General features: G+C 40.0%; 1 protein-coding gene across 6 annotated transcripts in view; it reads left to right on the plus strand.

The window, feature by feature from the left end:
* The window catches only part of ELAVL2 (ELAV like RNA binding protein 2), a 71208-nt gene that overhangs the window by 24932 nt on the left and 32392 nt on the right, over positions 1 to 13884 (plus strand). For all 6 annotated transcript variants that reach the window (XM_059926377.1, XM_059926379.1, XM_059926382.1 and 3 more), the window contains exon 3: positions 9520 to 9623. In XM_059926377.1, the coding sequence (XP_059782360.1) occupies positions 9520 to 9623 (104 nt within the window). The remainder of the gene's footprint in view (positions 1 to 9519; positions 9624 to 13884) is intronic.

A 13884-nucleotide genomic window follows, 5' to 3' on the forward strand; every position in this document is an offset into this window, starting at 1 on the left:
TTTTTAAGTCATGTGGACCTGGTGGGATTTGCATGGTCTGACTAATGTTTCCCATTCTTCTGGACAAAACACCACACCATAGTGGTTTGCAAAACTCTCTTATACAGCTCAGAAAGGGCACTGGGCTAATTATAGTGTTTAGGGCCTTTACGTTTTTTTTCTTGCAATATCTAAATTAAAAAAATCTCTTACAAAGAGAGAAGCACATTAAGAAGCTGTACTGCTTTTTGATGGACTGCTTACCGATTTCCGTGTGTGTGTAGATTGACGCCAGCTGGTAGTGCAAGCAACAGCAGATGCCCTTTTTACTACTGCAGTTGTTAACTGGTTTCCCTCTTTACCACAGTAGTATTTTGAGGAATATAGTTCCCTGGCCCTGATCTCAAATGATATTTATTTGAACAACTCTACTGCTTTTTAAGTAAGCACAAAATAAAGCAGATAACACAAGTCCCTTTTTGTTTCTTTGGGTTTTTTTGGCTGCACCCTGCGGCTTGCGGGATCTTAGTTCCCCAGCCAGGGATTGAACCTGCGCTCTTGGCAGTGAAAGTGCAGAGAGTCTTAACCACTGGACTGTCGGGGAATTCCGCACAAGCCCCATTTTGTGTGTGTGTGGCAGGGGAAATCTGTATAGAGTTAATTATAAGTAACAAAGAAGTGAGACTATTGTAGCAGACTCAGATCTTTAACTGAGAGTTGATTTTGCCCTAGCTCAGGGTATGTTAATATCCTAACTTTTTTTGAACGGTAAGGTCTGACTTTCTGGCCAACTAACAGTTTTCTGGCTTTTGCTCTCACCACGGGGATAGCTCCAGTGTTTGAAGGTAGGCCTGCTGAGTTTTCTTTTAGAGCAACTACCTAAATCAGTGAGTAATGAGAACTGGTTTTTTGTTTTTTGTTTGTTTGTTTTTAACAATGGTGTTGAGATGCTATAATATCTTATTCACTTTTTCTCAAGCTAGAGAACCTGATCCAAGTTAAAGTCTTCTCCTAAGATGGGTGTACTAGAAGAAATAGTTTATTTTCCCACTTTAAATAAAGATCATTTTTCCTAATCTTCCTGGTCTCCGGTGCAAGACATCTTAGTACCCATATGCACTATTTGAGAATTTAGAGGATTTAATATGCTGTTCTCAGAAGCCTAAGACTGAATTGTGTGGGAGTTCTTAATGTTGTCTGAAATGGTGATGTATTAAGAACCCACAGTTTTGCCAACTTAAGCAAGGTCATGCTGCATCGCCAGCAGATTCATAATTACTGGGACTGGAACGATAGGAAAATGGAGCTCTACCAGTTGTATAATCGGAGGACAGACATGGCCATTAAAATGAACTCAGTAGGAATATGCTCCGGTGCTGAGGTCATTAACTGCTCCCTCTCGCATTAGGCTACTTAGGTAATATTTACCAAGTGATGACTATTTACAACTTTGATTTCAGCAGAAAAATTATGATTTAAACTCTTCTATGTTATCTCAATATATCTGTGAAGTCCTGAAAACCATTTAAAAATGTTGGGCTCTTTAGTCGCAGGCCAGCTTTATTAGCAGTTGGGTAGAAGATGAGTCTTCTAGTGAGCCATCTGTTTTCTGTATTATGTGAGTGTCTAGGTTGAATTCTCCATCCTGGTGATAATCCCTGGTAATATCCTTTGGGAAGCTGGTAAAAATGCTCCGAGCTTTCAAGGGAGTCTGGCTTGGTCTGTAGTAATAGGATCTCACCAGTTCTCTGCCTCACAATTTGATCTTTCCCATCAGAGGGCGGTGAGGAGGACCTGTTTAATTTGACCTGAGTTAGTTGAATATTTAAATGGAAGGACCTCCTGCATCTGGCATCTGAGGAGACTCAGGCTAAGTCTGGAATTAAAATTTGGAGAGACTGGAGAAGATTACATCCCTCTGTTCTTCTAAGATTCTCTCAAAGCTTTCCCCTGATGTGTGGTACCCACATGGTTTTGTTACACATCAGATCTGAGATGTTGAGAAAGCTCCTTTGTAAAGTCTGGTGCATGTTGTTGTGGTGCCAGAGCTGCAGTGCACAGCCTGTCTGAACAGACACACAAAACCAGTGCCCAAGAACAGAAAGTCCGTCTGAAGAAACACAACACATTTGCAACTTCATTTTGTGTTTGGGGGAGGAGGGAAGAATGGTGTTAGAATGAGGGAAAGGGGTGGGTCTGTCTTTAAAAACAAAAATTGTCCCCCCTTGGAGTGAAAACTTGTTTTCCTAAATCAAATTATTTGCTTTTTTTGTTAAGGGATGCAGTTTTATATAGGGGCCATGTTTAGAGACAGTGTATCTTCCCAATTTGCTTTTTTGTTGTTGTTAAGTGTTACATTATTAAACCTCAGCTTGCAAATAGTCTTGCTTGTCAGAGAGGACCATAGTGACCTGTTTCTGCTTACTGGGGGATTTAGAAAAGAGTCATGCTGCTTTTGTCCTTTTTATTTCATAAAGCATTACTACTGCTCTAAATAAAATAATAGATACACATCAATCAGCATAGTCACCTTTTATTGTGGATTCAACTACTAGGTTTTTACAGAATTCACTCTGCATTTTATTTGACTTGTACATGAATAGTCTCGGCAGACTTAATTATATTAGTGAAAAAGCACTTTCAACAAAATTATATGCTGACATCCCATAATTTATACTTACAGATTTGTGAAACAGATTTATGTAAATCTATCAAATTACTCTAGGTGACATTATTTTTTTAAATTGAGATTTTATTTAAATGGTATTTGTAGAAAATTTTCATATGAAAAATTTTACATGAACTGTTTGAAAAAATGTATCTTACATCACTCCCTTATAAAGACAGAATACTGTAACATTTGAGCATCTTGTCTCCTTTTGTTCTGTAACCATCTGGTGCGATGTAGGGACATGGGGAGCATGTTTATAAGGGCATCTCTCTTCTAAACCGTAAGTTCCTGGAAGGCAGATGGCTGTTTCTTCGTTTGTTTATTCTTTTTTTATTAGCTTGTTCGTTCATTCATTGTTTCAATGAGCATGTTAATAATCTATGCTAGGGTCTTTTATATCAGGAACTATGCTCAGCTTGCCCTTGCTCAACAGTCTAAGGGAGGGGACATCCAAATTGACTCAATACCCATATGTATTAAGATAAAGGTGTATAATATAAAGGCTGTGGAAGGACTAGGGAGGGGCACTGAACAGTGAGCATTGGGAGTGGGACAAATTGTGGCAGGAAATGGTCTCAGAGAAAGTCCTAAAGGATTTGTCAGGGCTGGCCAGTTGGAGATGTGTATTCCAGGCACAGGGAACTGATTATGCGTTTCAGGGTATATGTACGTATAGGATTAGTAGAAGTAAGCAAGAAGCTGATGATGACCTTGGAAACCAGAGTGTGATTGGGATTTTCTTCTAGAAGGATAACCCAGACAACATTACAGTTGAGAATGACTGGTTTTAGAGTTAACAGGAGTCTAGGGAAGGGTTGATGGGTTAGGATATTGTAGCAATAATCCAATTTAGAATAATACGTGAGGACCCGTGCTAATGACGAGGAGCTGGGGATGGGGGTGGGGGCAGATTTAGCTGGTAGAACAGACGGGATGTGATACCCCTACGGTAGAACTTGCACTGAAATGAATCTGCTTGCACAGCTTCCCTGGTAAACTATGAGCTACTTCCTTGAAGTGTTGGATCAAATGTTACCTTCAGGGTGGGGCCTGCTCTCACCACTATATTTAGGTCAGCAGCCCTGACCCTGCACTCCAAACTCTCCTCTCTCTGCTTTTTTTCTCCTTAGCCCTTAGTCTCTCGTAATATATACTGTAGAGCTTGTTCTTTTGTTTCCTTCTACCAGAATGTGAGTTTTATGAAGAGGAACTTTTTGTCTCTTTGCTTATCCTCAGGGATTAGCAAAAAGTAGATTTTCTATAATCATTGAACAAATGAATGCTGAATGTTGGTGAGAAATATGTAGGATGACTTTTTTTTTTTTTAATTTATTTTATTTATCTATTTTTGGCTGTGTTGGGTCTTCGTTGCTGCGCGCGGGCTTTCTCTAGTTGCGGCGAGCGGGGGCTACTCTTCACTGTGGTGTGCGGGCTTCTCATTGCAGTGGCTTCTCTCGTTGCAGAGCACAGGCTCTAGGTGTGTGGGCTTCAGTAGTTGTGGCTCGAGGGCTCTAGAACGCAGGCTCCATAGTTGTGGCACACGGGCTTAGTTGCTCCGCGGCATGTGGGATCTTCCTGGACCAGGGTTCAAACCCGTGTCCCCTGCATTGGCAGGCAGATTCTAAACCACTGCGCCACCAGGGAAGCCCTGGGATGACTTTTAATTTTTTTTTTTATTTATTTATGTTTATTTTTGGCTGTGTTGGGTCTTCGTTTCTGTGCGAGGGCTTTCTCTAGTTGCGGCGAGCGGGGACCACTCTTCATCGCGGTGCGCCGGCCTCTCACTGTTGGGGCCTCTCTTGTTGCGGAGCACAGGCTCCAGACGCGCAGGCTCAGTAGTTGTGGCTCACGGGCCTAGTTACTCCGCGGCACGTGGGATCTTCCCAGACCAGGGCTCGAACCCGTGTCCCCTGCATTGGCAGGCAGATTCTCAACCGCTGTGCCACCAGGGAAGCCCTGGGATGACTTTTAAATACAGAATTTTATTTTTCACAATTCCATGTTGAGAAGGGTCTCACTTAATATTGGTTGGATAAAATTAAATTTATGTACCAGGTTTGTAATCAAGAATTGTGGTGATCTATTGCTTTTACCTTTAAACCTGAGGGGGTAATTTGATATTCAGAACATTGGTAGTCATGTGAAATAGAAAAGACTAAATAAAGTGACCTTTGAATTAAATGGGTCCAGAAGATTGTGTATTTTTAATTAAAATATGCAATTAAATTTGTAATTAAAGTATGCTATTAAAAGCAATGTAGGTGGCAAGGGAACGGCTGCTGCTTTGAATTATGCACCATTTGGGATAAATTGGAGTTTACTGTGTTTCCCACTAGCACTTTGTCACTAAACAGATTTCCTTCCTGTTTTCCTCTTCCTGCTCTGACCCCCACGCAGCTCTCACTGTGCCTCAGTCCCATTCAGAGGCCTTGGAGTGTTTCAGCTCTGTGCTTTAGATCACTTGACCATGGCTCTAAGCAGCCTGTTTATAACTGTTCTCCTTATGCCAAGGAGCAGTTCATAAGTAATTGTTCTGTCTCTTGTGAAGAAGTGATCCTTCTCTGTGGCATATATTTAGATTAAAAAGAAGGGTGCAAAACAGAAGACATTCACACAGACACTGTCTACAGGATACCATGCGCGGAAGTGCGGTATTGACCTGGAGCTTTCAGTACCTGCTTTTGAAGGTCTTAGTCCTATGACTGTAGAGATAGCTTCCTCCATAGTGAAGTTTTAGAATCCCAGCTGTGACTATTAGGACCAAGACTTAGATAAATGCTTCCAAAATCCCTAAGAGCATGGGACCACGGGTAGCTTGTGAGGATAGCTGGGGACGAGTGGCATTGACCTTATTCTTGATGTTCAGCTACCAGAGGAATTTTTTGGCTTCTAAAGACAGGATTTATTTGTCTTGAAGGCTTTTTTGGGTGAGCCTTAGCTTTGTCATTTTGTTCAGAAGTTTCTTTTGATCATGTTGGTTTCCATAATTGTTATACTTGGAATTTAAATGTAGAGCTTTATAGGTTTTTTAAAGAAGTGATTTTGGTTTTGAGATTGTCAATATGCACATTCTAAATTCAGAATGACGTGAAAAATAGATTTGGAGGATATGGTTAAATGATGCTTGGTTTCCAAGCCTTCCTTGGTAGTTTATGACTGTTACTAGCTGATGCATACAAAAGTGGGAAAAAGTGGGTCCAGGCTAAATATTTTTTCTTGATGTTTGACTTGCTACTGCTTCTATTTTTTAAAAATCTGTACTCATAATAACCTGAAACAGGCATTGTATAAATAAGATGCCTTTACATTGTCATAGGAATGAATAACAGCGTAGGAATTCTTGTATACTGAAATTGATATTTGCACAAGAAGTACTGGAATTTGAGACAGTAGGCAACTGTCTCAAAACAAGTTTTTGTGGTAGAGCTCTGTTAGAAAATGTGTGGTTACATTATATTTCAGGCATACTGAAGGTGACCCAGGTTCAGATATAAACTAGTTGTGAATTGAGGGGAGAAGAACATAGCATTTGAGAGTCCTGGATTCAAGTCCTGACCACTACTTTCTGCCTGTTTTTTCATTTGAGGAAGCTGATTGACCTTGCCCAGCTTCAGATACCATTTCTTCCTTACAGGGGAAGAATATGAGTATCTCACAAGATCAGTGTGAGGCTAAAATTAAACACTAGAACACCACACAGCTTAAAGATGAGAATGGGGAGAGTCTTGCCTATCTTTGTATCATTTGTGATGCCTCCATGTATTTTAAGCATCCAACACATATTTGCTGACTTGATTAACTCACTTTAAAATGAAAATCTGTGAAGTTACTAACTCCCTTGTAGTTCCAATGCCAACATGTTAATGCATCTACTACAGTGGATTTGGGAATGCAGCCGTTTAGCAGCAAATATCTCCTTTCATATTATTTCACTTAGGGTAGTAATAACATTTTGCTTACCTTAAATACTAATTGGAAGGTGTTGCTCTTCCTAATACTACCACTAAACAAAATAGAAACTTTGCGGCAGAGAGCTCATCTGGGGATAAATATTGAGTTTACTCAATTTCCAATAGTTGAAATTTGGTTGACTCCTCCTTAAAACTAGCCATGGCTGCTTGAGGGGGTCAGGTCAAAGACCCATTCATTCAATGGCTAGACCATCTGATGGTTGACATTGATGATAATACCTTTGGTTAAATTAATAACACCACTGTGCTTCTCATTCGTGCATTTAGCAAACTTCTTGAGTGCCTACAATGTGCTAGGAGTAAGAGTTCAGAGGACAGGGCAAGAGACAGCTAAGCAGGTTAGGATTTTTTACTTTACCCAGTGACCCAACTCTAGCAGGCACTGCTCTGCTAGAGAGTGACCTCGGTAGGCAGTAAACTGTTTCTCTGAAGTGATGGATAACTTGAAGATTTTAGAAGAAAGACATCTACTGGTTTTTTAAAAATGCATCTGTAAAAAGGCAGTCTTCCTTGCAGAGTCACTTCACATGCCCAGACCATCAGCATCTGGCCCCTCTAAGAGCTCCCAGAAGCCTTATTTGCAGCCTCAAGAGTATCTCTCACTATTAAAACTGTGATTCTCAGCCTTGGCTGCATGTGTTAGAGTCACCAGGCTTTAAAAAACCTGGTATCAATGCTTCATAATAGACCAATTAAAAAAGAAAAATTTGGGGAAAGGGACTCAGGCATCAGTTTTTGTTTTTGTTCTTGTTTTTTAAGCTCTATAGATTATTCCAGTGTGTACCAAGATTAAGAAGGGACTTTGATTAGAAGCTGCCAAAATACAGGTGTGAGGGTGGTGGAGAGGGTAGGTAGGAGAAATGGACTCAATGCTAGTACAATTGATAATTTGATTAATTTTGTTATAGAATAGCAGTGTGACAAAACCACCCAATGTTCACTTTGCCTTTCCTTCCCCTGTTATATTGGTAGCATCTTTCTGGTTTAATTTTAAATGAATACATGTAAACTCCTTAACATGTAGTAGATATATGTTATTTTTCCTCACTTTATTTTTTGACTGGGGTGGTCTACCTCCGTCAATAGTGAATGTTCTTATCACTGCCTTAGCAACCTCACTGGGTAGGAATTATCCTCATTCTAGAAATAAGGAAGTTAAGGACTCAGAGGGGTTAAGTAGTTTCTTCAAAGTCACACAGCTGGTAAACAGCAGAGCCAGGATTAGAACTTCTGTGTGTTTATCTCCAAAGCCTATATTCTTTTCATCATAAACAGCTTCTTTGAGCAGATTTTTTAACGTTCGGCCTATTTGAATCCTGCTCAGTGACAACAGAACTGCAACACATTTCATAAGAGGGCACTGTGCATGCAATAGACACATGATAAATGTCAAATTAGGAAAAAACCAAATGCTTAAAAATGCAGTGGTTTCACGTGCAACTTTTAAAAAACAGAGCCTTGAGTAAAACACAATCTATATGAGTAGTGTGAGAAAAAAAAAAATGAACTGAATTAGTTTTAGCTCTCTCCTAACCCCCTTTTTTAAAAACAGAAAAAAAACATAATTTGATAAAAGGGTATAAGCTAGCAATGATTATCCCCTCAAAATGATTGTGGTCCCCAAAATACAATCCCAAGTTTTCATGGTTATTAGGTATTGTATTTAGCCTTCTCTCTCTCTCTCTCTTTTTGTATACTTATAAAGACCCACATTGGCCACTCTGGTTAGCCTATTCTAAATATCTGTATTCATAACCACTTGGACCTAAGGTGCTCCTTAAAAGAAAAAAAAAAAATCCCTTTTTTTTTTTTTTTTTGCTATGAAATTGATCCAAAAATGATAATTAATAAGAAGTATTTGGACCTTTACTGGGATCTTCCAGGAAACCTCAATTGGTTTGGTTTGACTTTTAGTAGACTAAATCTTTTTAATGTCCATTTTTGTCACCACCCGTATAGTGTTTCTCGCCTTTTCAAACTGAGAAACTTTCCCTTAGTTGAAAAATGGAGACCTTTAGGATTGGCTTTACTTGTCGGTGCATTCCATTGATTCCCATTTGAGAGTCGGGACACATCAGTGAGCCAGGGGCGAGAGGGCTCAGATGATGGATAAAAGCAACAACAGACTCATTTGGAAGCAACTCTTACTCCAAAATTATTCTGTTTTTTATCTTTGTTTATGCTTTTCTTTCTTTTCCACATGTTCTCATGGGCTTGGATGTCCTCAAGTGTAAATCTTTGTGGTCATATTTCCCTGTATTCCTTAGCTAGGTCTTCAGACCCCTTTTAGAAAATTGGATTCAGTTTATTTGAATCAGCTCCTCTAAAATTAATGTACTTATGCATATACACACATATATTACATGTACACACACACATACTCACGATTCTCCACCGTTTTAGAATCTGAAATAATTGTACTTGGTAAAGGCTGTAAATTTGTCAGGGTAATGTGTACAGAACACTGACAGATTCTTGGTTGATGCTTTTCGCTTTCCAATTTTACGGGTAAGGAAACTGAAGCTGAAAAAGTCGTGCCCATGAAGCCCACACAGCAGCTCAGCAGGGACTTGCACCCACAGTTTCCGAAGCTGAATGTCGCCTTGCTGCTGGGGGCTCTGGCTCAGGCAGGACATGTATGATGGAACACTTTGGGTATGTGTGTTTTTTAAACAGCACAGCTTGCTGAGTTCTAACTGATGTTTAAACTTGCAACTGTAATAGACAGGAGATGAAAAAAGGCCACATGTATATTTCTAGAATTAATGTCGACTTTTTTTTTTCTATTGAGAGAATGTGCTGGCGTTAATGACAAGACCATATGCCAGAACGAAAGTGGATGTCTGTCATCAGTGGTGTAGAGCTAACGTATGCCTTTTTCCCTTTCCCTTTCATTAGGGCAGAGCTTGGGATATGGCTTTGTGAACTACATTGACCCTAAGGATGCAGAGAAAGCTATCAACACCCTGAATGGATTGAGACTTCAAACCAAAACAATAAAAGTAAGTTTATGGTTTTTTTTTTTTAAATCTACTTGCAGAACAGAGGTTAAAAGAATTAAGGTCTACTTGTAGTTCTTTCCTTTATTCATTTTGTGCCCATATGGACACTTCTCTGGGGGGCATAGCAGAATTTTTTTGTTTGTTGCATGATGAGGGAAACTTTATTCATGAGTACTACATGTAAATTATTTATGTGTTAACAAAGGGACAGAGCAACAACTTTCTCAGATAAGTACTTTATGAAACTTACTGAATTAAATTTCCTTCTTTGATAGAGAATTACTTGCCTATAACTTGAAGAAACCTTACACCATTTCTTCTAGCACAGGGGTTGGCATTCTTGTTCTGTGAAGGGCCAGGTAGTAAATATGTTAGGCTTCGCCGGCCGTGCAGTCTCTGTCACAACTTCTCAATTTTGCCCTCATAGCTTGAAAGAAGATATAGCCTCCACATGAATGAATAGATGTGGCTGTGATCCTATAAAACTATATTTATCAGCACTGAAACTTGAATTTCATGTAATTTTCATGTGTCACAAAATAGTCTTTTAATTTTGTCCCAATCATTAAAAAATGTAAAAATCATTCTTAGCTCTTGGGTCATAGAAAAACATGTCCTTGAGCTGTAGCTTGACTCTGTTCTGGCAGATTCAGTTTACTTTGAGGAGACTGACTAGAAGAGTGTACATGCCACACAGATTATTTTTTCTGTTACAGTTTTCTTTTCAAGACAAATGGTAAATAATTTTATGGATGTTTTTCCTGCTTTTTTGAATTTTTGAAATTCTGATGTAAATTCTCTCTGGTTAAGAAGTTAATCCAGTTTGCTGTGTAGATTTCTTTTCCTTTAGAAGATGAAAGGGACGTTGCCTCTGGCAGACGCGCTTAGTACATGTGCCATCAATTTTCCCTCTCCTGCCCAGTGCAGACATTGCCCATCATGGCAGTCTTTCTCACTGAGTCTGGATGAGGCTCCCAAGTATTTTTTCAAAATAGTGTTCCAGACAACCTCTGTCAATTGACTCAAGTTGGAACCTATTTTCCACCCTTGATTTAAGAACTCAGCTCAGACCATCGCCTGGAGTAGTAAGGGGAAGTTAGTCACAGCTGACCGTGGTATCCGTCTTGCTTAGAGACGTGTTTAGAAGATTTCTGCTCATTTTCTCAGGTATCTGGAAATGCATTGTCATCTCTGTGCTTAAAAGTTGCTTCTCTCAGAGTTGTCAGTTAAGGTAGTTCACTAGCCCTGGGTAGTTTTGACATCTTGTTCTTTATATTTTTTGGCCCAGAGGAACAATGCCTCCCACCACTGTCTCATCTAAAGGAAACTGTATGCAGTGGCCCCCAAATATACTTGGATGTAAGATGTCCGAGATTCTACATGTTTCTTGGTCAAGAAAATGTCCTACGTATGAAACGTCTGATTATTAGATTTCTAATACATTCTAAGATTGCAAACACTTGTTTATTTTGACCTTGGTTTTTCAATCTGGACGATTTTTTCTAATTGTCCACACTTCTTTGCATGCTCTCTGTTTGTGTCACAGAGATTAACCTTTTAATAGTACTGTTAAGTGTAATGATCAAGTGTTCTTAAAAAGAAGACATCCAATGTCCAGTTACCTTCAGATTGTTTTGTGAATGCTGTATCCTACTGCAGATTTTTGTGAGGCTCCCAACATAAATTGACTTCAGGATTGCTGCTAATTTATCGTAGTTTTGAGGTCCTGAGTTGTGGTTAAGAAGAAAATGGAATAGATGGTTGGATTGACATACCCTTTTCTCCATTCCAGAAGTAACCACCCTCATTTCATTCTACTGAGTCAGTTCTTTTGCTCTAAATCAGTTCTTTTGCAGTAAGGTCCACGAGAAGGTAGAAATGCAGGGGAAACAGGTCTCCATAGAAGAAATACCCATGGCCTGTAGAGAGCCCATTGGTGACAGCTGCTTCCTCACTGTCCACCACCCGGCCTTCTCTTCAGGGCCCAGCTGCTCAGGCAGAATACGTGGAAGAAAGGACAGTAATGCCTCGTGGCTTTTACACCACATGTGGCATCTGGTACTTTTCTTCGGATTTTCTGAGATGGGGGTGGAGGTGGTGGGTAAGCAGCAGGCTACTTCTTTCCCCACCCCCATTCAGTTCCTGCAAAGAGATCAGATAACAGCTGGTGTCCTCAATGTGGCCCACATTTCTCTGAGGCAAAGCAGACCATTTTCCAAAACTACATAGCACCATTTTTGTCTATTTGTTCTTTCTATGTGTGTTTTTTTCCCCCTTATTTTCAGTTAGATGTGTCTTGTGTTCTTATACAACATCTGAGCCAACTTTTTCCTAGTGTTCACTGCTCTAAGTACCCTTTGGAAGTTGTATTTAAGCCTTTCCGGTCCCTATTCTGTAAATTAGTCTCTTTTTCCTTTCTCTCCAGTCCATCCTGGTGGTGGCCGTCAAAAACACCACTTTCCTCATATTGCTTCTCACTCAAAATTCTCTCATATTCCCCTACTGTTTTATCATATCATTTTGCTTAACTTTGGAGTAACCAAGTGTTATTACTGTTCGCTGTGGTAGTCAGACTGGCTTTTTGCTTGCAGGCAGATCTTATTCCCAGCCTCTGCATATATGCTTGTACAGCTCCCACTTCCTGGCATACTCTTTCTCACTGTTTATTTTTTATTTATTTTTAAAAATAAATTTATTTATTTATTTATTCATTTTCGGCTGCATTGGGTCTTCATTGCTGTGTGCGGGCTTTCGCTAGTTGTGGCGAGTGGGGGCTACTCTTTGTTGCTGGCGGGCTTCTCATTGCGGTGGCTTCTCTTGTTGCGGAGCACGGGCTCTAGGCACGTGGGCTTCAGTAGTTGTGGTGTGTGGGCTCAGTGGTTGTGGCTCGCGAGCTTAGTTGCTCCGCGGCATGTGGGATCTTCCTGGGCCAGGGCTCAAACCCATGTCCCCTGCATTGGCAGGCGGATTCTTAACCACTGCGCCACCAGGGAAGCCCCTCTCACTCAGTTTAACAGCAACCGTCTCATCTTTTGGAGCCTGTCTGAAGTTCTTTCTTCAGCTGCTGCCTTCCTGGGTTGTTCTAACTCATGTTGGGTTCCCCGCTTCTTTGAAATATGTTCTCTTTACCCATGAGGAATCACAGAAGTTTTGGGGTCGAAGGGACCCATGTATGATTTAGATTTAAGCACTAACCTCTGCCTCCAGTAAAAGAGTTGAGACCTAGGTAGTGGTCATAGAGTTTAGCTTAGACCAGGCAGTTGAAGACAGAGCTGTGACTCAAATCCTTGTCTTTCGATATCTACACTAAAACTCTTGCCGTGACGCCATGCTTTCAGTTAGAAGGCTGCAGTAGATTAATTCATGTATATGTTATGTACAAGTATACAAGTGTTTGTGCACCCTTGAGTTCAGGTTTCTCTTATGTCTTCCAGGCCACCTAGCATTTATGCATTTTATAGGTTGGAATATTAAAACAGTGAATCAAGTGCTGTGAAAGGTGGTTTATTTAGCAGTTTCTCCTGGGGCTTCCTAGTAGCATTAGCCCAGTAGGGTTTTGTGCAATAGATGGATGGTATGTTGAATAAATGACAAATATTCAGTATTTCTGCAGTGAGTAAAGCAAAGTCCCTCAGGCACTGTGAAATTCTAAAGCAGTTATTCCCAAACTTGGTTGCATCAAAATCACAAGGAGAGTGAGTTAGAAATACAGGTTCTGGGACCTACTTCAGACCTACTCAATCAGTGTCCAGAGGTGAGATGCAGGAATCTGTTTTTAATATGCTTTCTAGGTAATTTGTGACATTGAGTGTAAGACCTAGCACTTAGGAACTACCAAAATGTATGTTTTTTTGAATAGTTGGGTTCTCTAAACACTTGGTATTTTTGCGTGCAAAACTTCATTTGTCTTCATCTTTTACCTTGATAATCTTCTTGTGGATAATTCACTTAACTGGAATATTAACCATGTTTTTTTTTGAGCGTGCGGAATGCTACTTTAGTATTCGTAGTAAAAAGCAGTTCATGCAGTTTTCACTTTTTAAAAGGTGTGGCTTAGAAATTAGGAAAACTTAATATGTTCACCTTATGTTAGAGAGAGGTTTATTTATTATGAATAGCAGCATTCATAGGTTAAAGGTTCAAGATGACGATTCTCTAAAGGATCCCTTATTTTACCTGGTTGCGTTAATGTTCCAGCAGCTTACATTGCTGGTGACATCACACCATCCTTGAACTGCACAGGAGGCAGTCATGATGTGTT

This window comes from Balaenoptera ricei, chromosome 6 (assembly GCF_028023285.1).
Source record: "Balaenoptera ricei isolate mBalRic1 chromosome 6, mBalRic1.hap2, whole genome shotgun sequence".
In the NCBI taxonomy this organism is placed as follows: Eukaryota; Metazoa; Chordata; class Mammalia; order Artiodactyla; family Balaenopteridae; genus Balaenoptera; species Balaenoptera ricei.